This window comes from Eutrigla gurnardus (genome assembly GCF_963514095.1).
Source record: "Eutrigla gurnardus genome assembly, chromosome: 6".
Lineage (NCBI taxonomy): Eukaryota > Metazoa > Chordata > Actinopteri > Perciformes > Triglidae > Eutrigla > Eutrigla gurnardus.
The window spans coordinates 27551643-27564435 of NC_139920.1; the positions used below are offsets into that span (position 1 = coordinate 27551643).

A 12793-nucleotide genomic window follows, 5' to 3' on the forward strand; every position below is an offset into this window, starting at 1 on the left:
GGGTCTATATAAACTAACCAAAGTGTGTGTGTGTGTGTGTGTGGATACATGGATAACACAATAAAGAATACATTATACAAATATATTATGTATTATATAAATGGTACAACAAATGGACATCAGACTGCACCTTTGAGAAGCCAGTTGAAATGAGATTTCCGAGGTGTTCCTGTCGCTGTCTCACTCCCAACTTCCATTTGTTTTTATTTTATCTCGTCGTGTGCAGCGCTGCCATTCCTTTTGTGTGTTGTGTTGATTAGTAACAATGTCAAACCCAGAGCTCTTTATGAATATGAACCACCTGAACCGGGAGCTTCAATCATCCCGGGGCCGTGATAGTTCTGCATCCCGACATGTCGGGAGTTAACGTTACAGTTCGAAGTTAAGTCAAATAAGTGGAAGCTCCCTATTTGTATCCTGAGATAAACGTCTGTGTGTTTGTGTGTAGATTGAGTGATGACAGAGATGAACCAGATCTTATCTAATCCATTTGACACGCCGCATGCTGAGGAGAAAAGGCTCTACTCACTCCAACCAAGCAGGGCTTGTGTGCCCACTGGTTGTCCCATACCTCCCCTGAACGGCTGTTGGAGAACGTTTCCATAAAAACGAAACAAAAACTATCCTCTTCATCTGATGAAGACTCCTCCTCCTCCCTCCTTTCTTTTGCTTGCTGGCTGCCTTTCCCTGCTCTATCCTCTCCTTCTCTGGGTGTCAGTGAGGATACAGCTTGACTTCACATGACAACAAACCCCCTAAAAAAATGGGACGACCCAACTGGAATTTTTTTCTAGCATCAAGGCTAACAACCATCCAACAGCAAGCTAACAACAATCTAAACTATAGCTTTCCCTTCACACTTTCTAAGGGTAAAGAGTGTTTTATTATAAACCCATTGGGTCAAAGTCTAGAAGAAAAATACTGAGCTGAATATTTTCAATTTGACATGAAAAACACAAAAAGTCCCCTCATCTCAAGTGCAGCAGTCTTTCTCTAAAGAAGACTATGGAGGTGAGCTCTGATCACGATTCTGGACATTTCCACACCAAAATTTGAGAGACAGTGACAACCAACCTCGTTCTCCCCTAAGCGATGACACTGTGACATCTACATGGACACCATATTCATCCCTCCTCACCAACCATGCATGTAGCTCATTCAAAGGATGGTCTGGTTGAGGTTATGTACGTAGGTTGGCTCCTTCATACCATCTTTCTCCCCAGCATGAAAGGCCATCCTTCACTCCCAGTGGACAAACTGGTGTGGACTCTTGTCAGAACCGTCTCCCATCCTCCCCACTAACATGCTGTTTTTCTGTCCCTCTTTCTCTGCTGCCTCTTTTCCGCCATCAGACGGTGAGTCTGGAGTTCTACATTGACGTCCACGCCCACTCCACCATGCTGAATGGCTTCATGTACGGCAACGTGTTCGAGGACGAGGAGCGCGTCCAGAGACAGGCTGTCTTCCCCAGACTGCTGTGCCAAAACGCACCAGACTTCTCCTTTGTAAGTCACTCACACACACACACACACACACACACACACACTCTCTCACACACACACACACACACACACACACACTAGAGTTGGGGTGAGGAGGAAATAGGGTAAAGAGGACAGAAGGGAAGGAGGAGTGGTAGCCATGTTATATATATATTTGTATATATTTAGCTGAGAGTTTATTGTTTACTGTTTATTGTTTACTTTCTATATTTATTTGGCTAAGTTTTCTGTAAGCTGCTGGAAATACAATTTCCTTGCGGGAGTCATCCCAAAGGGATCAATAAAGACAAGTCTAAGTCTAAGTCTGGGCTCGGGTGCAGAATTCCACCACCCAGCTCAAACCTGGGGATGCTCTGGAGAGGGAACATGAAATAGTCCTATCTCAGCACCTACCGGTGAGGTTGGTGTTCAGCGAGGCATTTAATTTGCCAACTGTTGCACTCTTAGTGGCACATATGAGGACCGAGGTTGCACGGGGGCAACTCCCGGGTGTAAAGGTGTGAAACCGCATGGATTTGAGGCAAGGTGTTGATTGAAAAAGAAAAACATGCTTTTGCTTATTAATTAGCAATACATACAAACCCAGCTGACATATGTGAATATAAACACACACAGGGAGGAAATGCTAAATAGTTTGAGGGGGTATGTGTGCAGAATAAAAGGACAGTGTTCCAGCTGTGCACAAAGACTCTCACCTTGACCACCGAAGAGAAGAGGTGAGCGTAAAAAAAACAGTTCAAACTTTATAAACTCTGACAGTTGAGTTCAACTAGAAACACAGAATAATTTAAATACTAACGCACACACCCAGTCATTAAAGCCCTGGTATATATTAAAAAAGCTATGAAATATGTAAAATAATTCAGCAAAAAAACATCAGTATTAGGTAGGTATGCAAAAATTTGGTGTGCCAAAACAGCAGCAGTGGTGGCAGAGGAAGCAGAAATATGAATTGGAATTATGTATGAGAATCTACAATATCCCCCTTAAAATACAGTATGAAGTAATATGTGGTTTATAAATATACTGTACAGCCAATTTAATAAAAAACAACTCTCCAAGCAGATAACATGGCCGGCATCCAACATTCAAAGTTGGGGAAACTAGAGCCCGACCGATTTATCGGCGGGCCGATATTATCGGCCGATATCAGGCATTTTCCAAACTATCGGTATCGGCATTTATAATGGATGATAAATTAATATTTTAAAAATAATATAAAAACGGACAAAACACCCTTATAGAACTTAACAGAATTTGTCTCCAGTCTTGCTCAAAGTTATATTTATGAAGCTTACCAAGTATTTTAAAACTAGTAACTTTGTGTTTGGTTGTTGTTGTTATTGTGTTTTTGTTCAAAGGACTTTAAGTTTTATATCTTAAGTTTGTATTTTTATACATTTTATTTATCGGAACTTTAATATATTTTGATGTTCCTCTGTTCCGTTGTGACAATAAAATAAACAAGCTTTAAACTGCATTATCATATTATTTTAGTGAAGACTCATAAATAACTAATGTTAGGGAAATCTGTTAATGTTTTGTTACGCGTTTCTGAAATAAAAAAAGTATTGGCCGATATATCAGAATATCGGATTTTTAAATCAACAAACATTTGTATCGGTATCGGCCTTCAAAATCCTTTATCGGTCGGGCTCTAGGGGAAACATTGTCCATCGACAAAAACCATTGAAATAACGTAAATAATCTGAATTTGACTTGTAGTTACATGTCTAAATGGCAAACATTGATCATAGATCGGTATTCGGACTGTAAATGTGTTCACTATGATCAGAGCAGGTTTGGAAGCTGAAGCAGCCTCTCTAACCAAGGGGGGAAGTGAAAGTGTTGGAAATGAATGGAGGGAAGCAAAGAACGGAAGAGCATGCGGGAGAAAACATCCGTTCACCACACATGCAGAAACCTAATAACACCTTTCACGGGTACATTATCCCGCGCACCGCTTCGCCTCGGCCCCCGGTGTCACTTCCGCTGACCTCCGTTTTCTCAGCGACGGTGACATTTCATAAGCAGAGCCACTTACGCACATCATAAAGAATAACCTTTGATGGCCCGTTGACACCCCCGTGCCAACCTGGATACAGAGAAAAGCCGGAGAGGCTGGCTGTTCACCCCACACACCTATGGAAAATGTCACTCACGTATTGTCAGAGTCTATCCGGTGTGCACTTACGAAGGGTGAGTAAACCGCTATTCCAGGAGAAGTCCTCCCCCCCTCCCGTCTGGTTCTCCCCCTCCTGTATTGCTTGTGTGACAGCTGGCCCAGGGGTCATCTCCCTCACTGTGCTTTTGTCCCTCTGCCCATTCAGCACTACCTAAAGCCCAGTGCAGCAGCAGCGCAACACAATCATGGCAAACTCCCACCGGTGGCCGCCGAGTCTGCATTTCAGCACGGCAACTCTCACCGCAGCAGAGCGCAGCGGAGTGACAGTGAATTGAAACTTCTTTTTTTTTTTTTTCCTCACCCTCTTCCCAAGACGGCGTCATATAGTACAGCTGACACGCTGAAACCCAAAATAGACTGGACTTTTTTTCTCTTTCTTTCTGCTTTAGCCATTTAGAGCTTTGTAATGAGTTTGTATGAAGTCGATGTGTTCAAACGAGCCACCCTTCGCCTTGGTTCGTCTCCAGAGGCTTCTGAGGAACAAACCACGGTGGATGCATCCATCTATCAACAAGGAAATAAGAAATAATTGAGTCAAATGATGTGAATGGTTTCTATGCAGATATTAATGAATGAATTTATTAGTGGAAATGCAATAAGTTGTTTTAATTGAGCTTGTCAAAGGCTGCTCCTCAGACAGTAAATCATACACTTACTAGTAGAAGCTTCTCCCAATGTTCCAACATACAATCCTCAAATCTTCAATCACTGATTGTTGATGTGGGGAAACTCGTTTATACTCACGGCAGTTAGCAGAACACAATAGTCTCTTTGTGATCCAGCAGAAGTTGGCAGGATGGCATTTCCTTGTATTTACATTTCCTTTTTAAACTACACACTGTGACATCATGCATTTGCTGAATGTTTCTTTGTGCAATCTGCCAAGGACATTCGAAGATACTTTTGGAAATTGTACCTTTTTGAAGCTCACAACAGTTCCTACAGAGGAACTCAGGATCAATAGAGGTATTTAAGGTGATATGTCGTAATTGGGGCCAATGATCTCCATAGAGAAATCCTCCAGACTACTTTAACTAGAGAGATGCTCGCTGACATAAACACTTGAACCCAACTCCTCTCTCTGAAGCATCTTCCCCTCTAACACGTCTCAGATGCTTTTTGTTGTTGTTTTCTTTATTCCTCCAGTCCAACACGTCCTTCAACAAAGACGTGGTGAAGGCCGGCACCGGCCGGCGGTTCCTCGGCGGTCTCCTTGATGACACGTCCTACTGCTACACTCTGGAGGTGTCCTTCTACAGCTACATGGCGGCCGGCAGCGCCGCTCCCGTGCCGTACACCGAGGAGACGTGTATCCTTCATCCTGTGTGATGTGTGTGTGTGTGTGTGTGTGTGTGTGGGCGTACGTGTGTGTGAAGGGTGTCGGGGGAGGAAAAGATCACAGCGTACAGCAGTCTTCTATTGTGTCTCCCTTAATTTCTCCTCTCTCTTTGTTTCATGCATGCACACACACACACACACACACACACACACACACACACACACACACACACACACACACACACACACACACACAATGTTGCTGCAGCTACAATCTCCCTCTGAAATCAAGCCAATTGATTTTGTAATTTGAGTCATTATTTTCATATTTGTGTGTGTGTGTGTGTGTGTGTGTGTGTGTCAGGTCATGTGTACTCCCAAGAAAAACATGTTGCTCTTTTGTTGCCTCTTGTTGCGACAGATGTGCAGTGACAGAATAGGGATGTGAGAGCTACGTCTATTGATTTTATTTACAAAGGAGAGAGGAGAAAGAGGCTTGTGTTGGCATACGTAGTGTGTGTGTGTGTGTGTGTGTGTGTGTGTGTCTGTGTGTGTGTGTGTGTGTGTGTGTGTGTGTGTCTGTGTGTGTGTGTGCATGCTCAGTCGAGGCTTTGATTGTGATAAACAATGGCCAAATTGGAACAAACATGATTCCTGTAAGCTACACACACACACACACACACATACATAGGAGCATCACATCTGTCACGGGAACCCGAAGGTCACAGGTGACCTCGTGGAGCCGGACGGGAGGAAGTTTTCCTTTCGGCCGACCTTCTCAGGGCTGAAGAGCTCCTGAGAGCTCGCCGACGGCGGTCTGATCTTAGCGATAGAGTGAGTGAGAAGAGGGAGGAAGAGAGATCTGGAGAGAGCGATAAGGACCCTACATATGAAAAGTATGTGCTCCCCTACACATTCTGCAGGTGGAGGGGAGGGTGGATACGGACGTAGCCCTAGTGCCCTCTAGTGCTTAGAGCTGGCACAGCCTTACTCGCCATGGATGTCGTTTTCACGCCCACGTGGAGAGTCGGTAACTTTCAGGTTCACAGATCATTGGAAATGTGTCGAATATCGAGTCAGATTTGTGTACGTTTGTCTATTTCCTCCCAAACGTCTCAGGTCTTTGAGTTCCAGGTGTGATGCCCAAATGGAAAACGAGAACAAACGTCTGGCTTCGTCGTGATAAACAAATTCCGCTGTTTTTTTTCCGTTTGAGCCGGTGGGTTCAGAGCGGCATGAGAAACGGCGAGCCGTGTGCTCGTGCCGAGGGGGACATTTCATCTGAAGGTCAAATTGGAGGAAAACTCAGCCCTTGTGGGAGGACTTGGTTGATCTTTTTTTTTCAAGTGTGCGTGTGTGTGAGAAGGGGAGTTGTGCGAGGAGGAGGGGCTCCACAGGGTGGGCAGGTAGCACGGGGACCTGGTGTAGAGTGGAGATTGGGGTCAGGCAGGTTGAAGGAACCGACCATGTCGCTTTATACGCCCCAGCAGTCAGCTCGATGGAGCGTGCAAATCATCAACAGAGACCTTTAGCATCTCAACGCCCCCCCCTCCACCTTTCTCACCTGATAGACACACACGCACACACACAGTCCTTTACACTAATGCATAACAAATGAGTAATAACCTAGACCTCTAACTCTTACCACCTTAAAAGCACGCCGCCCTTCCCCTTTAATCTTTCCCGACTCCCCTTCTGTGACTTGCAGCCACCCAAAATTGAAATCTTAACCTTTTTCACAGCTGAGACTTTGGTCACAGTTTGAAGGTGCTCAGAGAAAAAAAAAGGGTGTAAAGCAGAGTGTGTCTGTATTTATTTTTTTCTCCTCTCTCCTTTCATGTCCTCTCTCTCTCCTCCGTTCTGTCCTTTCCTCTCTCATCTCGTCATCCAGAACATAACAGCTCATTATATCATTTAGTCAAGCTGAGAATCGTCTTCTCTGGAACAGCAGGGACAACCTTTATCATGTGTCTGTCTTCTCTTCGTCCTCTAATCATTAACACCTGTGTGTGTGTGTGTGTGTGTGTCTACTCGTATGTATGTCTCATTTTTATGCTTACACACTGTACTTGAATTTCCTTTCTGTTTCAGTGACATCCCACATCCCAGGAAGGTTATTATCTTTTCTTTTCTTCCTATTTTCATAGTCAAAATTTTGTCTGAATTTTGGGACGGACCTTCCGGTTCAAGTTTAAACCGGGATGTGGAATGGATGAAGGTTGAGAGAATCTGGGATCTCGTTCAAATCTCAGCTTGACGCTTTCCGTTGTGTGTGTTCGGTGTGTGCGTCTGAGCTTCGGGGGCCTTCCTGCCTCGTAGGTGTGAATGCTTGTTTTTTTTTTGTGTGTGCTGTGGAGAGACAGTGTTCTCTGTGACTTTGAAGAATTATGCAAAAACTTTAAAAAAGCCACTCAGCCTTCCCTGAAAGATTTTGCCCTTGTATCTCTTGTGCTGAGATGAGTGGATTTTCTTTTTCTGTGCATATTCTCCAGATTTTCAAACTTCTAACTCTGAGAGGAAGGAAGAAAATCATATTTTCTAGCTTGTTTGATTCTTGCAAATTTACTGTGTTCCTTCAGTAAAACACACACAGTCTTCTTAACTGAAGATACTCTCAAATAATCCACAATTATGGTCAAGCCAGCTCTCCAGCAGGATTGTGCATTCCACTCGTCTAAATGTGTGTGATGAACAGCGGGACTCCATGAACACAGGAGCTGCACACATCAGCGAACCTGACGCCCAATGGACGACCTGTGTATGCAAATGATATAGCTCGGAGGCAAATAAGCTTCACTACCGCACATCACACACATCACGTCACACAGACATGCACAAATAGATAGGTGCTCACACGTGCAAGCGAGCGCACACAGACACGCACACTGTCGACTGCACAAATACTGTTGCCATGCTCAGATGAACAGGTGTGTCCTCTCGTGGGCGCTCACGAAGACGCACTCGTGCACGCCGTCGGTCGGCTGGTGGTGGTTGTTGTGTAGGGTTGATACGGTGGATGTTCCGGTCTGAGGAGGTTTCAACGTGCTCACGGCTGAAACGTTTGAGTCGAAGCACGCTGAGAGGAGTTGAAGTGGCAGAATGGAAACGCCGAGAGACGTCTTCCCTTCGTGAACCGAGATGACGGGAAGTCATCAATAAGTGATGAAAGCAGTGAGAAGTGACTTAAAGCGGCTTAAATATTTTGTCTTGAGACAAGCTGAGGCCAAACCATATAATATTATGATTTAAGGATTAATTAAGTCATAAGGAAGAACATAAGGAGAGGCTTGAAGCCATAGACAACATGATGAAACACGTGTGTGTACTAGTATGTACATTTTCTTATACAGTTTATTTCTTGCAAACACAAAGCCTTTCCTCAACAACCCATAGAGAAGAGAAGAGTCACGCTGTCGGGAAGCAGAAAGGCTTTCTTCCACTTATTTCATTTCATGACTTAAGTTTCCGAGCTCGTCTCCTCGGCAGTGACAGTTCCTCCAGTCAGGGATTTAAATCAACCTTTGTTTGTCCCTCTGGGCTACAGGACGTGAGGTCTTTCAGTCTGCTGAATGGCGATTGGGGACAAAAATGCCCCTTTCTGTATTGCTGTTGTTGACTAGCCTCTTAATTAGCAATGATAATTAGTTCTTTGCGTGTCACCGCGGCGACAGCGCCTGTCAGTGGGCCGTATTGATGGCGAGAACGTCCCCCACCCCCCCGCTTGTCTGCTTGTTAACTCCCGTCCGATCTGGACAGCGTTCTTGTGTGTCTTGTCCGTTTTACCACTGGGGGCCTCGTTGTCTGATCGTCACCTTGTCTGTCCGTCCTACAGGACCGGGCACGGGGGAACGCCGACGCTGAAAGCCGCTAAATGGCGTGCTGACAGTAAACAGCTGCAGTAAACAAGTCATGTCCCCCGTCCCCTTTTGTCTCACGTATCTCATCAGCGCCTAAGCTGCCGTGCCCTTGAGCCATGACAATGACCCGCCATTGATTAGACAAGACTGTTATGTGTAGCGAGATGTTAAAGAATAGGCCGCGCACGCATCGGTGACAGGAAGCGAGATGCTGACAGGCTGTGTGAGGCCGGCCCACACACACCTCTTTGACCTCTCCGGCGCCGGATAACGACGGCACAATGATAACGACGATGCCTTCAGATCCACTTAGGTTGATGATTCAGTATTTACAATATTATGTGTTGAATCAGAAGCCGAGATGTGGACGAAAGGTCGTCTGAATATTTTCCACCACCACCCACCTCTGTTATCTAAGCCGCATGACCACCGACTGTTTCCTGGCTCTCGCACGCATCACTTCCCGCTGCAGCGGCGGCAGCCTCGTTCCAGACCCTACGGTTTCCCCCGGCAACAGGCCAGGACAGCAGCCAGGGCATCCTCTGCGTCTGAGGCCACGTGGACGAAGTTCTCCTTCAGAAGCCGACCGTCCATCACGAAAGCCTCCTGTAATAGACGGTGAGTCGTGACAAGCCAAGCTGAGTGGCCATCTGCGCGCTGTGGGGTCCGGGAGATATTTCTGTCGCCGAGTCCGCCTGGCCAAAGAGCTCGGGACTGGCACCGAGCTCTGCTGATGACGGAGAGGAAAACATCCCAAACTTTCCTGAGGTCAGAATGCAGATGCCAAGGATACGAGTGACGGCGTACAGTACGCAGATATATGGGCTTTTCATTTTCCATCAGTGCACCAGGTTTTCATGGTTCCCAGCGGATGAATCATTAATGACTTTGATGATCGCCTGACTTTTCCTCGGGCATCAACAGCAGGTTAACCTTTGAACTTATACTGTGACATTTCAATATCTACCAGGGGGGAAGTGCCATGACATTTAGTCCATATATTCATGTCCTCACTTAACACTTAACTTCCCATTTCACACCATTATCAAGTCAAACTTTTAATTTGAAAAGCTACTTGGGCCTCAGCTGTACTGTTTTTTTTATTTTTAAATTTTATAGGCTACCATTAAACACAAAGCACAGCTCTCCTGTTAGCATCTCCGTCTTGTTTATAACAAGAATGCATTAAAATGAACATAAAAGCAAGATTCAGAAGGACGTAACCTTAGTTTGTTCATCTGCAGTTTAATCTCGACCTAATCGGTATCATCAGCTGAAATGAGACACACTGTGTGGTCCACACACACACACGCACACACACACACACACACACACACACACACTTTCCCGCATAGCAAGTCTGGCCTGGTGCAGGACTCGCAGACAAACAGCCAGATGGGGTGTAAATATAGACTCTGGAGTCGTGTGGAGAGCTTTGCCATCAGCCTGCCGGGTGAGGAATGAAGTCCTCTGCAGACTCCCGAACATACAACACACTCTGAAAGGCCAAGGTGGCAGACTCACTACGGCTTGCATATGTACAGGCCTCGCTTACCACGTCTGGAGTTTGCATGCATGTGTGTGTGTGTGTGTGTGTGTGTGTGTTGCTATGACAAACTACCATACGCCCAGACACCCGCTCTCCCCAAGGATGGATGGTTTGCAACTTAACAGGCTTTGAACAATAGATTTTCATCTTGATAGCAAGCAGGATTTATGTACGGGTCATTTTATGATCATTACCAGAAATTGGAAAATAGAACTAAAAATGACCGCACCGCCATTTTTTTTTTATTCGTATTTATTTATTTATTTTGCTTTTCTCTTCTGTATGCCTGTTGTTTCAATCACACGCCCGTGACAGATAAATAGTCTGGCGTGTGACAGGCTGTATCTGAGTATCAACAAGGTAATGACAGGGGGAAGTGACAGATTATGTCTCCGTGTTGCTCAATCATCCTCCAGTCTGGTGAAGAATGGCGGCAGCCGAACATCAATGCATCCAGATAGGGAAAAGCCTTCATATTCTTTTTTTTGTTTTGTTTGTTTTGTGTCATCATCTGTATGAACAGTGTACATTATAGATGGAGGATGATGGAGTAAGGGCGATGGACACGTGTCTGAAAGGGTGGATGGATAGAGTGGAAACCGATATTGATGGTGTTTTTCCCCGTGACAAGGTGAAATTGACTTCTGTTTGCAACATTTGTTCTAATTCATCTGCATTTACTTTATCTCTCGGTGATTGGGAACATGGGCTGGCGTTCGGCGGTTGCCCACTTCTTCATTATCTGAACCTGATTGTCATCATTACTTGCTCTGCTTGCAGAATGATCACGGGCTTAGCAACGGCACCAATAAACTCTCAGCTGGTCTATTAAATCAGCAAAGCTATTGATATTGTCCCTAATGTAGTGAGGGACAATTGGGCAGGGCGGATGATGTGTGTCTGCATTTAAATAAGGCCTCGGCGTATAAGTAATTACTTTTGTGTGATTCATGTGAGCATCATGCATTTGGCTGACGAGAGTGGAATGCATTTGATTTAGCCTCGCTTAATTCAGACTGCGATGTGTTGTACCCCGAGGATTTACGCTGCTCTTTTCTCCCGTTGCTATCCCGACTTATTTACTGTACCTCACTGGCTGTGTTGGGGATGTGGGAATGTCTGACATCTGCATGAAGTCTTAATTCATTATCTTTCACTCTTTAGCAGCTAAAAGCTCACTGTCAGTACTAACTGTACAATGTGTATACCAAAGCTGTTTTTTTTTTTTTTTTAGTAAGATGCTGAAAGATGCTAAAATACTCTGCTGAATGGAGGGACACTGCAGAGTCGGGGGGCTGATTTTTCTGTGCAGGTTTTTGAAGTTTTCACTTAAAATGATTTATGGAATGAAACTCTTGCAAAGACAACTGGCTTTAACTCCCCGTCCTCAGACACCAAACTGGGCAGAAATGTCGCTCGAACCTTCCTGGATTACTACAAACTCAACAACCTCATCAAGGACAACAGGCCGACTCACATTCAAAGGTAAAGCAGCACGGCACTGTGAAGAAATACAACTCAATTACCCAAATATGAAGAACATTTTTGTTGTTTTGCCGTTTCCTGAAGCATCTCAGTCACTCATATTGATGTTTTCCTCTCCAGCTCCGAGGTAACGTCCCAGACGAGCGACGGTACCAAGAAGGGCAGCGTTATTGGCAGAGATGCAGCAGAAAGGGAGAGGGAGAAGAGCCAGGGCGTCAGGCACTAGACAAACGGACAGATGGACAGAGGGACACAGACCGAGCATGTATAAAAAGGCAGAGCGCCGTAGCAGGAGGATCCTTCACACTTCATTGCCTTGAGAAGCTCTGCATCGCCCTGGCTATAAACACTTATTTTCACAGATTTGTAACAGTGGGCTGACCGGTACTTGGAGAACTAAAACTAGTTATTTAGAGACTATAAAATGTGGACTATCGATTGCCAAGTGAAGACAGACTGGTCGCACATCTAAAGTCCATCGGAGGCCTTCATTCGGCAGCTCGCATTGTTGTCTAATTGTAAATAAATGCACGATTTCCTGGTGTTGTTGACTTATTTTACAACTATGGTGTTATTATCTTCGTTGGTATTATAGTTAGTCATTAAATGCTCAATCACAATGTTGTACCTGGTGCTTTCTTATATAATTACTGATAAGGTAATAATTGCTATTATATAATTGAGATACGGAAAGTTTTGATTTCGTTAACTGGAGTGTTGCTTTAGTTCTGTTTAGAATGAGGTTGTTTGACTGCAGGTTCCAGGACACTTTATTATCGATGGAAGCCCATTTCTGCCACTGTCTTCTCAAAATAATGACTAAGTATAATATATCTCAAAAATAATGAGAAACTTTTTCAAAATAATGACTTAATATCTCAAAAATAATGACTCAGTGTAGTATGTCGTTATTCTGAGATGCTAAGTCATAGTCAAA

General features: G+C 44.7%; 1 protein-coding gene across 1 annotated transcript in view; it reads left to right on the plus strand.

The window, feature by feature from the left end:
- agbl4 (AGBL carboxypeptidase 4) overlaps positions 1 to 12435 on the plus strand; it is a gene marked incomplete at its 5' end in the record, with an annotated part of 248090 nt that extends 235655 nt beyond the window's left edge. The window contains 4 exons of the mRNA XM_084011088.1: positions 1353 to 1505; positions 4834 to 4996; positions 11763 to 11856; positions 11977 to 12435. Coding sequence (XP_083867214.1) covers positions 1353 to 1505; positions 4834 to 4996; positions 11763 to 11856; positions 11977 to 12082 — 516 coding nt within the window. The 3' untranslated portion in view covers positions 12083 to 12435. The remainder of the gene's footprint in view (positions 1 to 1352; positions 1506 to 4833; positions 4997 to 11762; positions 11857 to 11976) is intronic.
- Positions 12436 to 12793: the final 358 nt, after the last annotated feature.